This window comes from Convolutriloba macropyga, unplaced genomic scaffold (assembly GCF_964194025.1).
Source record: "Convolutriloba macropyga unplaced genomic scaffold, txConMacr16.3 SCAFFOLD_2919, whole genome shotgun sequence".
In the NCBI taxonomy this organism is placed as follows: Eukaryota; Metazoa; Xenacoelomorpha; order Acoela; family Convolutidae; genus Convolutriloba; species Convolutriloba macropyga.
Genome location: NW_027451317.1, coordinates 465 through 17,164, shown reverse-complemented (window position 1 = coordinate 17,164; position 16,700 = coordinate 465). Strand labels below are relative to the sequence as shown.

Sequence of the window (16,700 nt, the reverse complement as noted above, 5' to 3'; positions counted from 1 at the left end):
TTGACAAAGCCGACATTTCTCTTAAAAAAAAACAAAATAATCAAAAAAAAATTCCGCGCGAAATGATCTCTGATCAGACTAATGTGCGCTTGAATCCGCCTCTGATCAGACCATTCTCATCCTGAAGTGACTTCTGATCATACCATCCCCAGACCAAGGTGACCTCTGATCATAACATCCCCAGACCGAAGTGACCTCTGATCATACCATCCCCAGACCGAAGTGACCTCTGATCATACCATCCCCAGACCGAAGTGACCTCTGATCATACCATCCCGAGACCGAAGTGACCTCTGATCATACTATTGTGCGCTGGAACCAAATCCCAGACCCTGTAATTTTGGTCTGGGAACACACCGTGTGCGTTGGACTTGGTCTGATCAGAGGTCACTTCCGGATGGCACCTCAACCTGGGTGACAACCTGAATGGAAGTTTGTGCACAAAAGATTTGAGAACTTCTATGACAAATTGTTGTCCCAACAATCAATGATTCCAATTTTAAACATAGAGCATCAACTCTACCAACACGAATTTGTTAGAGCTAAGCGTTCCCTATAATCATACATTCTATGATCACTATTTTAAAAATCTCTATAACTCAAAACTTTTCACCCTAACAATCGGAAATGCTCACAAGCCATATGATTATCAAAAGACTCTTTTGAAAATATTTCGCATTATCAAGACATTCCTGATGATGTACCATCTTGGTCCATCCTGACTAACAATATACCTATTACTAGAAAATGAAATTTTTTGTGGTGTCATCCACACAGCCATTACTCATGCTCGAAACTCCCCAACTCCACCAATTATCGAACATACACTGTTCAATCTCCTAAAGCTGGAGGTGGAAGGCAACCTTCCTTCGCCTCTCGAACCACTATCATTGGACCATCCAGTGTTAGCACCATCCAGTGCTTTTAGCTATGGCGCAGGCCTCGCCACATCTTCAGTTTGTGACATCAGCGACATAATACCCGCCGCATCATCCTCATCCTCCTCGGACGCAAAAGCGAACACATTCTTTCGTTTGGCATTGGGTTCAATTTACTGCAGACAACTAGAAAACCACAGTCTACAAAATCACGCCAAGAGCTTTTGGTCAGCGCCACAGGACACCTAACGCCCTCAAATAGGTCTTGGAGTCTTGTGTCTGGCAATATGAACGATCAAGTTCAGAGACAGTAGTCCCGAATTGGGCACGGACGTGTTTAAATGTCCCGCTCTCGGCCTACACAACCACTGGTCTACGCAATTCCACTCTGTTGTCTTCGACTTCAAATAAGGAGACTCAGCAACAAAAACCAAGGTACAACAGTACCATTGTACCTGCGCAACAGCAGAACCCAACACCTCAACCCCCTTAGTATGAAAGGCCCTTATCAAAAGAGAATTAACATTTAACAGATCCCCACCTCGCGAGAAACGTCCTCAGCCAGAAACCAAATACCCTGTCCCATTGTCTCCAGTCAGGGCGCCACATTCGTATACGCCACCCTACTCCACTCAGAACCCTAGCTCCTCTCACATGACAACATATAGCCCACCATCAGGATCACTGTCCTCATCAAGACCGCAAAAATCAAACCCGTTTGCAGCTATGCATTAGATATGAAAAGGCGCGAGGACCAAATTTCCTCTATCACCAAATCACTAATTCTCTAGGAATCAATACTGAGCACGGAAATCAAGTCCCCAAGAGGATCAACTATATTGCAAAATCCCCTCACGCAACATCCGAACCCTATCAGTGAACTGTACGCTGGCCAGCATAGAATGAATACGTGGAATACAGAAGTACAACCCTTCAATTTTCAGATTGAATTTCCACATCCTACGCAGCTGGACGTCAGTGTCCAATCACACAGGGTCAACAATACAGATATGATACTCACAATGCACAATTACTTGTTTGTGCAGTATTTTTTCAACAACATAGGCCCCCTCATGGACGTCACCTTGACATTACAGTCTGTCAACACGAAAATCGTATCTCATACTATATTAATTAATCTTACACAATCGAGCCGCAATACTGCAAAGGAAATTTCAGGACCTTCGACGCTGTCGGGAACTATTTCCTCTTTGTTCCCCTTTGTGCGTCTCCTCATCAGTAAATACTCGTGCCAAATGGATGCTTTCGGAGTGTAGAGAGAGGCGTCACAGAATATATGTACGGTCAAATAATTTATCTCCTTTATCGGGACTGGGTCTAGGAGAAACCCGCAAACAGAGAGCCACAGCAAGAGGAGAGGGAAATCCGAAACAATAGCATCGCATTGCAACTGCATTGAAATGCAGACGTCCGCGAATTCGTCCTCGACTATCCACAGCAGAATAGTGGTCCGGATTTCGAACTCTGGCATTTCGTTAGGCCCACAGTCTCTGCTACTCTGAGACAAAGCTCTGAGTCCCGGGAAATGTTTTGACTGATATTTCCCAGAGAAACCTAAAGCTCTTTTATTGTGTTATTTTGGTCTATTTATGGTACATATTTGTTTCATAATCCTTTTAGATGATCCTTAGATGACTTCGAGAGACAGCTGGAAAACTCAACAGCAGTTAAGAGCTTACTGGCCAGGATAATGTGTCACTGGCACCCTTACTGGCTCCTCGATTGATAGCATGTGGCCCATTTACTGATGACACTAGTCACCTACTTCACCTGACAGAGACCAACAGATTCCAGATATTTCCAGCTGCAATTCACAGTTTGGACAAAACTTCTAAACCCGGATGGATACAGCAGACAAAATTACCAAAAATGTATTCTCCAACTTTATGCAGCGATCAAGACTGAGAAGGCTCTATTCTCATGTAATTAACACCGGCGTACCTAACACTATTCACTCTAATAGCTAACTACACTGGGAAATTAATCTTCAGTGTTTTTCTCAGTTGGTTAACTAGAGAGAACTAAGTAAGTGGAATTCGCGCGCATAAATAAGTAGCCCTAAGTCTATGCCTTTTAAGGCTGTAAAAGGCGCCTAACTAGGGTCTGTATGCCTTGTTATATCAATTGATAAACGCTGCCAACACACTACTTCTGAATCATTTAAAACATCCTTGAACCATTCTGAGTCATTTAAGACGTTTTTTGACCAGAACAAAAAATGCCTGAAAATTTTAACTCTACTTTAATGTCAAACTGTTTTAGTTACAAAATTTCTTCAAAGTTATCTAATTGCAGCTCTACTATATAACAATGCCAACAAGTGATATACAATAGGGAAAACTAGGTCAAACACTAGTGCTAGCTACTGAGGAACAGAATGCTTGGTTGCTTTTTTCGTCACTTCTGTCGCGTTTTTACCCAATATAAGACAAGAGACATAATTTGCGGAGGACATTAATTTTAAATTTTCTCTGGTGGAAATATTTTCTACATTTCGTATTTAAAAAACCACCCACCCCCCCCCCCCCTTAAAAAGTAGTCACTCGCTCTTACACCGTTATGGTTGAAACATATTTTTTTCAAAAATTTCTCTGATTTAAATTTGTAACTAAAAGACGTGAAATGCAACAGAAATTTGCTTACTCTTGTTCCACTATCCGGCTGCAGTCCAGCTGCTCCGACTGGAGAAAATGAGAAGGAGTCGACCTCGAAGCGGTCCTGTTTAACTACAACATTCTTCTTTGTGTTAACATTTTCGACCTCCAAGCTATCACCTGTTCTCAGCAAACGGCTGTCGAAGGGAAGGGTCACTTTCACTTTTCGCAGAAAGGGCACATGCCTTTCTTGGTGTATGAACAAAACAGGTGTGAGCAAGAATTCATTTCCCCATAATCGTGTAACTTGCTCAGGAAAATAGAACTCCAAAAGCACTCTCTTCTCCCCCAAAATGGAGTAGCATGGAAAATTAACTCCAAATTCTTCCACAAATCCATCTGCTCGTCTGAATTGAAAAATCAAATTCTTCGTTAGAGCTTCATATAGAATGACCGATGATCTGAATCTGGAAGAACTGATCTTTTGAACACTAATCTCATTCCTGGGTTGCGAAAGATCACACCTGAATTTAAAAAATGTATCTGTAAGATTCCGAAACAAAATCATTAAGGTGCCCGTTTGCTTGAAGAAAAAAGTGATAAGAAACTTTAATGCTGAAAATTTCTGGCGCTCCATGTGTATTTTGATTTCAATAATGAATATAAATATATTCGGATTGCAGTTTAAGCAGATTTTCGATTCTTTTTCAAAAATAGAGGAATTTCATTCATGAAATGAGTTCTTATGGAACCATATCGGAGCAATTAATACACGTAAGGGGAAATTTAATCTCAGAGTATCAGGATTAGGCCAGCGATACCACAAACTTCTGCTGCGACGTCATTTCAATAGGGGATGGACTGATCATCATATTATATTTAACGATGTAATTAAGTAATCAATTTGACGGAAAAACAATAACAAGGAGGCTCGTTAATGTGCGTTCGCACATGATGTTCCGACCCGCGCTCATCTACATTTTTGACTTAATTGTCAACCAAATGCAGAGATAACAAAATAGATGTTTGAGTTATCAAACTTAACTACTAATTGAATTACATAATGCCATGCCCCATTACAACAATCATGAGATCTGTCATTAAAAAGACCAGGAAAAAAACAAACAACAAAATAAGCAAAAACAAAAATCTCAATGCAAAAACTCAATATCCAATATTAAAAGCACCTAGTAACAACGTCAAAATGCTATCAGTTTAAACCATAACTAACAAATTTACTTTTCCTAACTATAGAGCAGATAGACTTTTTCCTTAAAAAGACTAGGTAACAAGTCGACGAAAAGAAGAAAAATGGGGGGGAAACTCAAATATCAATCAACATTTTTTAAATCAAATAATTTCAAAAGTCTTACAAATCATTCGCTTATAACAAAATAATTCTGGATAAATTTAGTACTAAGTCATTATGAAAACTGTGGAACCTCGCTCTGGGTATAATAAGCCAAGGGAACGGACTAAAGACATCGAAAAACTGAAAAAAATGCAAACAATTTGCGAAAACACAAATGATTGAAGCCATTAACATCATTTGCTATTATCTGAATAATATTAATTTTTATTTCTGTTTTTATAAAACTAATTCAGCAAAAATTATAATGAAAAAAGCAAAAGTTCATTTAGGCTCCATTTGAAAACCATTGGTATCTGTTTTTTTCCGAATATGTTAAAAGAAGAGAAAAAGAAACACAAATATTGACTGCTCACAAAACTCTAATGAAAACGCATATTGTCAAACAAACAAAACATCAGTTACGACATAATATCCGTAGACATGTTAATTTTGACAAGACAAGAAATTGAATGGGCCCTCTCAATGTTGAGAATAGGTTAAAAGTTGACGAAAAGAACAAAAAAAACTGAAAAATTTGAAAATTTTAAAATAATTAAAAACACAAACTTTAAAGCTATTCGCTATAAGTTTCGGGTAACATCATTCATTCAAAAACTATTTAAAAGTTTATGAGACCAGTAAGCATTTTACAGACACATAAAGAATAAAAAAACAGGCAAAAATAGCAAATTCCAAAAAAAATTGAGCGAGACAAGTGTCGAGTGAAAAGCCATTAAACAATGAATCTTTGATTGAAAACTTTTCTATTTTAAATTAGTTCCTTAATAGCAAACGTTTTCTTGTTTTTTAATGATATGATTTCGTAAATCAATCAACATGAACAAAACCATTGAAACAAAGAACTTTTTAGAAAATCCGTAGCACCAACGCCAATAAATTCAATGTATTCCAACGGAAATTATGTATGCGCTAAATAATACGCTAATCTATGCCTCGATCAGATGGTAACATTATTTGTCATGCAGAAGTCATCAGTCAGGCATTAGAACAAGTCACTGACTATGAAAACAACAACAGATACAGGCAAAATCCAAAATTTCTGTAAATAAGTGCGAGAAGAAAGTCTCAGGGCCACTTAAACCAAAAAACCATAAACTTTTCTCTGAAGACATTACTTATGATCCATTGAACGTCTTCTCTAAGTGATTAGGAGCTATCAATATCAAAATAATGATGAAAAAATAAATGTAATCAAAATAACGAAAAAATATATCGAAAATTGAAAAAAAAAATTATGAAAACACTTGCATCGAAGTCATAAAACCAATGGTTAGAAAATAAAACCGCTAACAAGATAAATATTGGTTGAAATAGAAAAAAAAGGTCCTGCCACTACTAATAACGACCTAGAGATCACGAAAGTACGCTTACAATTGGTTAAGTTCCAAAGAAAATTCGAAAAAGAGTTTTTAATTCCTTCAAAGCCTTTAAATTCAATAGTTTTGAACGGATCAGAATAAAAACACTCTGTTCAACTATGCCTCAATGAGGAGACAAAAATGATTTTCAAGAATAGGTAATCAACAAGACATCAAAATAATTCTCATCACTGTGAAAAAAAAACAATAATTTTAGGCAAAAACCAAAAATTCAGTAGAAAAGTGCGAGAAGAAATTTTTGAGGCCACTTAAACCAAAAAACCATAACTTTTCTCTGAGACATGATTTATGACTTATTGGGCGTCTTCTTTAAGTAGTTGGGAGCTATCAATATCAAAATAATGATGAAAAATAAAAGTAATCAAAATAACGAAAAAGTATACCCAAAAATGAAAAAAAAAAATTATGAAAACTCGTGCATCGAAGTCATAAAACCAATGGTTAGAAAATAAAACCGCTAAAAAGATAAATTTTGGTTGAAATAGAAAAGAAAAGGGTCCTGCCACTACTAAGACCGACCTAGAGATCACGAAAATACGTTTACGATCGGTTAAGTTCCAAAGAAAAATCGAAAAAGAATTTTTAATTTCTTCACAGCCTTTAAATTCAATAGTTTTGAACGGATCTAAATAAAAACACTCTGTTCAACTCTGCTTCAATGGGAGGACAAGCATGATTCTCAAGAATAGGTAATCAACAAAACATCACAATAAGTCTTATCACTGTGAAAAAAAAACAATAATTCTAGGCAAAAACCAAAAATTCAGTAGAAAAGTGCGAGAAGAAATTGTCGAGGCCATTGAAACCAAATATTTTCCCCTGGTAACTTGATTCCGTTAACGTATTATCTAAACCAATGGGAGGTATCAATAATAAGATAATGCGATACGATTTCAAAAAGAGCAAATAATAAGAAAACACCAAATCTTTTGAAAAAATTTTTCTGAAACCTTGTGTTATTGAAGAGAAATGAGCAATAGTAAGAAGTTTAAACTGCTAATCGGACTAATTTTGTTTCCACGTGGAAGTAAAGGGGTCCGGTTATTACTGAGACTAACATAAATTTCACGAAAAAAAAATTAAGAGTGGTTAATGTTGAAAAGAAATTCCGAAAATTTATTTTCAATGTCTTAATAGCCATTAGCTGTCCATTTAAGGCACTGGATAGGTTCAATTAACAATCATTACGAAACCTATTATACCACCAGTCAACGAGTTGATGCCATAGGACTGCAAGATTTTTGGAAAACCTGAAAAAGAAAATCAAAATTTCAATTAAAGCTGCAAAAACTCAGGAGTCGAAACAAAAAAAAACATCCGCGATTCCTTGAAGACAATTTTTTTGTTCACTGGGCTTCATTTGTCTGTGAATGAGGTTTTTCATTGACGGAACTTCGATATGAAAAGTGACTAACCTCTAGGTGACTTAAAAAAACAGAAAAAATCTGAAACGCTATCTAAAAAAGGAGCTCTCAATTAAAACTCAATATTTTTATAGCAACTTTCCCAATGAGACCAGAACTAGTTATTTTTATTGCTTTTCGTCTATTAGGAACACAAAATGGATTCTTTTTGTGGCGTGAAATGAGGATTTGAATTACTATTTTTAAAGAAAAAATCTCAATTTGAACGAAAATTCCAATAAAAGTGAACAAAATCATGCCAAATATCACGTGACGCGTTCACACAAAATTTTAAACCTCAATAACTCTTCGAAAAAAAGACTCTAAAAAATCTTTTAAATTTAGAATTCTACACTGGACGAGCTTTTTAATGATACTACTAACATTTCTCTACGATGAATATATTGATTAGCCAAAATTGTCTGAACAAGAAAAACCCATTTTAGTATATATTTCCTCCCCCCACAAGTGTGGTCGGAACAAAAATATGTAACGGTTTGGTTAAGTTTCTTCAATTACAGGTTTATTCTCCAAAAAATCAAAAAACGCATAAAAACAATTCACAGATAAAAAAAGACAACTAGTGCAATTCTGTAAACGATATAAAAGATTCATACAAAATAATTTTTCTTGTTCGATCAGTCCTTTGAGGTAAAATTTATCAGACATATTTATTGGAGAAAATTTTCAAAAAAACACCCATTCAATAAATAACAGGGTGCCCAGTTGCTTTTAGTGTACGTGACTTTCCTGCAAAGCTCAGTTCCAAATTCTCATAAAAGAGTCATAAAAAAATTACAGTTTAAAGTTGTGAAGGTCATCTTCATTGAAGTCGTTGCAACAAAAGAAAGGTAAAAAAATTTTGGAAATGTCAAATAAATTATCAAGCAGCAAGCGCCTTAAAATACCAGCTAGCATCCAAAAATTGTTGTAAAAAAAAGGTAATTAGATCTGTAACTTGTTTCCTGCGCCTAAGTTTTTGTAGAACCGCAAATTTTGACAAGACAAGGCTACAATTTCTCAAGTTCAAAATTTTCAATAGTGATTTTTGGAGAGTCTAGTTTCAGATCTTTAAACTTAAAGTTTCATAGAAAGTAAAAAACTGTAAATAGATCTTTAAAAATCACACCAAACCAATACGATTCGAAATCTTTGAATCACAGAAAACAAGAGTACCGCATCAAAACGTCATTCATGTTGTCTCTTTGCAGGAAAAACTATGCAGATCAGTTCGAGCAATTTTTTCTTCGTTTCTGGTTAAAAAAAAACAAAAAATGGAACGAAAACATCAAAGGAAAGGTCAGAGCGATTAGTTGACCTTTTTAATAATTTATGAGGGTCGAAACGCATCAGGTTTAAAGTAAACTAAAAAGTTTAAAAAACAAAATTAATCACACTCAAAATTGTGTGAAATTAATCGCTTTCCAAATTGGGTGAAATAACACTCAAAATAATCCGTCATAATTGGGTGAAAAAATAGCGAAATAAAAAGTTGAACAAAATTAGTGCAGTCGGAAGTTCATATATTCATGTAATTATTAAAATCTAAATTAAATTGTTTACAAGAAGAGGCCCAAAAACGTGATTTCAAACTCACGGTGGTCGAACAAAAAATTGTGAAAAAAAGCTACTGCAGCCCAATAGTTGTAGCTGATTAAGATTTTTTGCTGAAATATTTTGAAAAGGGGATCACACACGAAAAAAGTGAAAAAAGTCAAAATGAAAGACTTCCGATTGAAACATCAGCCCAAAAATACTCATTGAACAAAAATAACATTTTAGTTACATTATTTAACATATATTAAAAAAATAACTTATCACTGAAAAAGCGAACTAAAAATTACTTTGCATATTTTTTTATGTTGAAAATGCTTACCCGGTGGCACTGTCGATTACAGATTTGGTTGCCCGTTCGTCACCGACCGATATAACAACTGGAGTAGGGGTCTGTCTTGTCCCTTCAGTCGCTGAAGCAGGATCGGAAAATTTTTAGAGACAGAGAAAACTTTATAGATGTTACCTGCGTTGTTTTGCATGGTATTTTGGACCACTGACATTTATCCTAATCTAGTTATTGTATATTAATCACTCCGTCTAAGTGTTTTTTTAAAATGAATAAGACGCTGGTATTTGGTCACTTTGGTTCTTCAACAAAAATACAGGACAAAATTGCACGGTAAGGATTTATTGAAATTTAATTATTCCTGTTTTTTCTCGCATGTTTGTTTTCGAGATCGTCATGATCCGAGGACCACCCAGACGACAATCAACTATGATCAGGTTTCAGCTCGTCTTGCACATTTCTTTGCTTTGATCTCATTTAGGCATTCTTTAGTACTTTTGACATTCATGATAATTTAGTCAGCTTGTTTGTTTCGCACTTAAAACGCATTTGTTTTTTCTGCATCAATGTCGACTCTGCACCCTCAAATCTAACTTGGGAGGAAAATTCATATATTTCAGCAAAAAAAAATTATGCCCGAAAGAAAAATATTGGGAAAACTCTATTTGTAGAAATTATTCCGCGAAGTTTTGAATCACTGAGAAACTTCGTAGATATTGAATCTGATTTCAAATTACACTAAAAACTTTTCGAAACAACATTTCGAAGTTGTTACTCCTATGATTTAACTCATATAATAGATTTGGCAAAAAGACACCAATGAATTTTACCTTTGATAACATTCCTCTCGATGACGTCTTGCGAGTTGTCCGTTGTTATGTGTAATCCGCCTTTTGAATGTTGATACCGCGTTTTGTCAGACATAATTCTTTGATTTAGCTTCCTAGAGAAGTCTCCTAAGTCAGTGTTGCACGATAGAACAGAGGAGCCGTTCACTTTAGGATAAATTTCATTTGTAGTTTGCTTGAGCTGATCCATCTCTTTTGAAGCAATTGTTTCAACCATTTCTTCTATTGAAGCATTCATCAATTTTTCGATTTCTTCTTTAAGAAATCTTGGGACGCCAGTTTTGTCCAATACTTCAAGAATATTTTCCAGAATATTTAACCTGTTTGTGTCTGTTGTGTTTGCGTCTGTTTCAAATACTTCAAGAATATTGATCAGAAAATCTGGAGTGTCTTCTATGCCGAACGCTTCTTTCATTGGATCTAACATGTCCTTTTCGAGAAGAAATTTCACAGCTTCCAAAAGTACGGTTTTTTCAATCGCCCTTGGAGCACCCAAAATGTCTGTTTTGTCAAATCTAACATCTCGATTGGCATCTTTCACCTCTTTTTCGGTCGCGAATGAAACATCACTGCTTTTTTCAGAGACTGGATGAAGCCCTTGGCTCCCATTGTCAACGTGATGGCTCATTATCAGATGCCTATGTTTGAAATTCGAAGGAAATTGTGCTAAAGTTGAATGAATTGGTGTGTAATGGCCGCTTAATGTAATCCAGCAGTATTTAAATTTGGATAACTTTTCCCACTTAAACCTCCTGTTGTTGTTGGACCTCAATTCGTTGACCAGCACGACAGTACGATTCAAATTTGTCTCCTTGTTAATTAACTTGATTTTTATCATAAATAATCTCTTGCATTTCTATAGCGGTGAAGGAATCATCTGTCTCTTTTTTGGCAAAATTCCAATTCATTAGTTTTTAGTTATATGTATTCATATGTTAATTCAAAATGCATTTAATTATATCAATTCATGGCAAGATCGAAGGCAACTAAAAACAATTTTCTTCATAGCTTTTAAAATTCGTTGCCCTACAGTATTATGCTTTAAAAATCAGACTCAAAGTGCTCGGTAAAACATTTCTATAACATTCTCAATTGAATATTTAGGAGTCAAGATATGATTTGAAGACTTTTTCAGCTATGTAATTTTTTTTGAGAAACCTTTTTTTTAATAATATGCAGTTCCATTATTTCCTTTTATTTTATGCAGCACCCAGAAAATAGCCGAGCTGATTTATGCTTTAAGTCACAAAAACTTCAGAATAGAGTATCAGTTGATCAAGAGGCCTTTTTTTGAATGTTTTCCAGATTTTTAATTATATCCCAACCGGTGGAGAGAATATGAGTCATTGCTAAACAATAAAAAGAAACACTTTATTTGGTAAGCAGTGCACGATCTAAAAATCTATATTCAAAAGCTTCGATCGTTTCAATTAGATTAGTTTTATCAGAAGTCAGTAAACATAATATCAAGGTAAGATTAAAATGCAATTTTCTTTTTGAAACATAGTTTGAAAGGTTCTATTGTTCAGCCTTAAAAAGTCGAATCTTCGCTTCAGTTTGGTAATGCTCCTCATTTTTTAGACGCAAAATTTGCGTGATTTTTTTTGCTGAAAATTTCTCTAATTTGCTATTTGCCCTACAGCTTCAGTTTAGTCATGCTATTTTAAAAACATTTGGTTTTCCTAAAGCCACAAGTTTGTAACGACTCCAATGCGACATTAACCCACTAATGCAAGCTATCGGTCAGCGCACAGGATTGCCAATCAAAGATATTTTATTGTTCCATAATTTTTTAATGGGCGATTACATGCGAGGCTGACTTTATTCTTTAGTCAAATTTTCACTTTTTGTTTCGTAGAGAAAAAAGATAAAAACTATCTTGTAGCTCACAGGATCGAATTTTGAACTTCATCCAAAAGCAAAAAAAAGCTGGAGGGTGACAGATTGCGTTGAAATGTAGTATAAAACGAACAGAAAAACTTAAAGTGAATTTAGTTAAATTAAAGGGAGATTAGATTGTCAGGAGTAATTTGAAACCAAAAGGTTTACGATTTTGGCTATTAAAATGACCAAATAATTCAAAAAATCAATTACCTTGTCATTTTATCAGAAAAAATTGTCTAAAATTTTACTTCATTTCTCCCTGTTGAAACAGTTGAGCAGTTTTTGCTTAGAGAACAGAAGACTTCAGGCAGTTTATAACTATCAAAATAGCAAAAAAAACATCGAAAAATTAAAATTAAAGCAGAGAAAAACTGTTTTTTTCTGAATTCTAAAGCTGTTTTTGCAATCTTTTCTTTCATTTCATCAGAATTTTCAGCATTTTCAAAACCGGGAGACAAAAAATGGTTTTCCTGGAATGAACATCAAGTTAACCAAAGTCAGTGTGGATCATTGAAGATAGAACTGGGTCCGTATCTTCTTCAATTATTTTTAGTAGCCACACAGCGATAGCTGGGGCTCTTATTGACCTTCTCCTGGTTTTTTATTTCGTCCGTCGCAATTTTTGTTACAACCATATGACGTCACAACCACTTCAAATCTGCTTTTTAATCATTCGCTCACGCAATTTCAACTGAAGTGCGTTTGTGACGTCATTTTTCGCTCTTAGTAGAGCGAGTTCTTTTGTTCATTCGCGTGATTAAATTTTTGGTCACAGTTGACATTCCTCACACTCAAAAATGACTTCCCCACTTTGAAATTGACTTTTTTTACTTTAACTCAAAAAGATAAAGTCAAATGGGTGTGTGTGGAAGGTTATTTAAGAGCAGCTAATAGAGGCAGTAAAATTTTGTACAGATTTTTATTCAAAATATAACAAATTAGTCTTCAATGAAAAGACGAATCTTTTGGTCGATCTTTTTTACTATTTTTTAGACTGCATATCAACGACGCTATTGCGGTTATTTTCTGACAATCTGCCAGCTATGTTCCTTATATTGTCGGAGCCGATCGTTTGAAGAAACCTCCTCTTCTAAAAAGCAATACATAAAATACAGAGTTTAGAGTTTCTAATATTCGTCAGGTTGAAAACCATATTAATTTTGAAAATTAGAAAAAAAAATTCATTTCCTTGAGCAACAAAAATATACTTTGAATTGATCTTTTCCAGTCTTTGAGATATTTTTTAAAATGAAACCACTAAACAATTTATTGATATTGAAATTCGTCATATAAAAAACAAAGAGTTTTCGAACGGCCAAATAAACATCTCTTCTTTTTCAGTTCTTAAAAAAGTTTTTAATACTTTTTCAAATCACTACGAAGCCGAAACGTGAAAAATTCCATTAAAAAACTGTTTTCAAAACTAATAGGTACAGTTTTTAAGGACCCCTAAAACGTTAGGTGCAAATAGAGGCAGTGTGCAAAAACTGAAAGAAATCTTAAAGAAGATAAAAATTATATAACTTTTGCTTAAAAAGCACATTTTGAGATTGTTAACACATGAAATTGTGCTTTTTCGTAGATCTAGTTGTTAACACATCTGCGATATTTTGAAAAAAATTACCCTTTATGCTCATTAAACACATAAAAATGACAAACTTTTTAAAACAAATTTCAAAAATTCTTTTCAAACAGTAATGTCATTTTAAAAACTAGTTTTAAAACTAATAAATAAACAAGCAAGACATGAACGGTGACAAAATTTTAAATATATATATATATATATATATATATATATATATATATATATATATATTGGATGTTTGCGTTTTATTTGTGTTTTTGTGTTTGTGAGCGCTCTTGCGAGGGTGCAGCTATGCATTAGCGTGTATTCCATGATTTCAAGTGCGTTTTTGATGTGTGTTTAAAGAGAAAAGGAAATTCAGTCTGAGAGCGTGAGTTCAAACGTAAGACACAAATAAAGGTAGATGGCGAAAACTATATGAACAAAATGGAAAAATTGCTGAATATTTGTTACAAATCTTGTTTCACAATAACTTATGAAACATAAATGGCTGCACAACTGCTAGGTTTTGAAAAAAAATTGAGAATAAAATTGACTACGAATTGCAGTATCTTCTTAACAAACACCGATACAATTACCTCGAAAAGTCCACATTTAGTTTTCCAAATAATACAAAAAAGACATACAATAAGGAGGTGATCCATGGGTGACAATCAGTTAACGAAAAAAAACAAAAAAATGTTTTTTTTCCAGTTTTTTTTTTAAATTTTTCCCCTTGTTGTGTGTATGTGGGCGTATGCTTGTGTGTTTGTACATATAAATGCGACTGTACATAAAGTTTTGTATGTGGTATTGTATGTTATTTCTTACAAAATTCAGCATTAAATTTTTCTAAAACTAAACATCAGTTTTGCTAATCTGTGGTAACACATGTTTAAGAGTTTTAAAAACATTCTTTTTTTTATGCTCATGAGACATAAAAAATGACATCAAAGTATAAAGTAAAAATACAGTTAACGAAAAAATTGCCTCAACCAGCCCACATCTATTTATACATAAAAAAGCGACAACAGAAAACCTAGTTGACTGTGACAAACTCTGAGTAAAGATGGCTTGCAGAAAAATATTTTCATGCTTTTTTATGTTTGTTTCTATGTGATTTTCTTTGTGAGTCTAATGTGTGTGTCTTTGTTTGTATGGTTTGTTTGTGTTTGTGTCCTTCAAATTGCGCTACACTTATTTTTTTATAATGTGCTAAGGGGTTTTTTTTTTTGACTGCCGAAAAAGACAAATACATTTAAATTGATTTCGGATACTCCTAACGGTTTCTCTGACAATAAATAATGCATATTTGCCGCATGAGCCATTTTGTTCATTGTTATTTATAGTTGTTTTAATTCTATTAAAGGGGAAAAATCAAGTTTATTACGGTAGAAACCGTTGAATCAAAATCCTCAATGCGCTTAACTTCAAACTTGGTCCCCGTAAAGAGAAGAAGTATCAACTTAATTTTTTGATGTCTTCGAGATATCTTCGCAACACTATTCCACTGTGGTCGTAAAAAAGCAGAATTTTTTCAACGTTTCGTTCTTTTGCAAATTGCTCGCATTTAGCCAAAAGAAGAGTTGTTTTATTAGCTCGTGACTCTCTTGTGATTATTATATGATTATTCGCTTTCTCAGAGAGAATTTCACGCTGTTGACGGTTTAAGTTCAAATCAAATTTCCACGCAATTTGCATGGGCGAATACATGCAAGGCTGACTTTTTTCTTTAGTCAACTTTTCACTTTTTGATTCATAGAGAAAGAAGATAAAAACCATCTTCTAGCTCACAAGATCTAATTTTGAAACTTCGAGGGTCATAGGAAAAATCCAAAAGCAAACAAAAAACTGGAGGGTGACAGATTGCGTTGAAATTTAGTATAAAACGAACAGAAACACTTAAAGTAAATTTTGTTAAATTAAAGGTAGATTAGATTTTCAGGAGTAATTTGAAGCCTAAAGTTTACAATTTTGGTTATTAAAATGACCAAACATTTCAAAAAAATCAATTATTTTGTTAATTTATCTGAACAAATTGTCTAAAATTTTACTTCATTTCTCCCTGTTGAAACAGTTCTGCAGTTTTGCTTAGAGAACAGAAGACTTCAGGCAGTTTATAACTATCAAAATTGCAAAAAAACATCGAAAAAGTAAAATCAAAGCAGAGAAAAACTGTTTTTTTCTGAATTCTAAAGCTGTTTTTGCAATCTTTTCTTTCATTTCATCAGAATTTTCAGCATTTTCAAAACCGGGAGACAAAAAATGGTTTTCCTGGAATGAACATCAAGTTGACCAAATTCAGTATGGATCATTGAAGATAGAATTGGGTCCGTATCTTATTCAATTGTTTTTAATAGCCAAACAGCGATAGCCGGGGCTCTTTTTGGCCTTCTCTTGGTTTTTTATTTCGTCCGTCGCAATTTTTGTTACAACCATATGACGTCACAACCACCTCAAATCTGCTTTTTAATCATTCGCTCATGCAATTTCAACTGAAGTGCGTGTGTGACGTCATTTTTCGCTCTTATTAGAGCGAGTTCTTTTTTTCATTCGCGTGATTAAATTTTTGGTCACAGTTGACATTCCTCTTGACTTTTTTTTACTTTAACTCAAAAAGATAAAGTCAAATGGGTGTGTGTGGAAGGTTATTTAAGAGCAGCTAATAGAGGCAGTAAAATTTTGTACAGATTTTTATTCAAAATATAACAAATTAGTCTTCAATGAAAAGACGAATTTTTTGGTCGATCTTTTTTACTGTTTTTTTAGACTGCATATCTACGAAGCTATTGCGGTTATTTTCTGACAATCTGCCAGCTATGTTCCTTATATTGTCGGAGCAGATCGTTTGAAGAAACCTCCTCTTTTAAAAAGCAATTCAGAAAATACAGAATTTAGAGTTTCCAATATTCGT

At 34.2% G+C, this 16,700-nt stretch overlaps 1 protein-coding gene across 1 annotated transcript; it reads right to left on the bottom strand.

The window, feature by feature from the left end:
• Positions 1 to 2,060: 2,060 nt before the first annotated feature.
• LOC142356567 (uncharacterized) lies at positions 2,061 to 15,389 on the bottom strand (the record flags this gene model as incomplete). The annotated part of the gene is made up of 5 exons (XM_075408440.1): positions 15,177 to 15,389; positions 10,321 to 11,149; positions 9,524 to 9,614; positions 3,543 to 4,017; positions 2,061 to 2,397 (listed from the first exon to the last, which is right to left on the bottom strand). Coding segments are annotated over exons 2-5 (1,549 nt in total), but the record flags the coding sequence as incomplete, so codon positions are not given.
• Between the last annotated feature and the right edge of the window lie 1,311 nt (positions 15,390 to 16,700).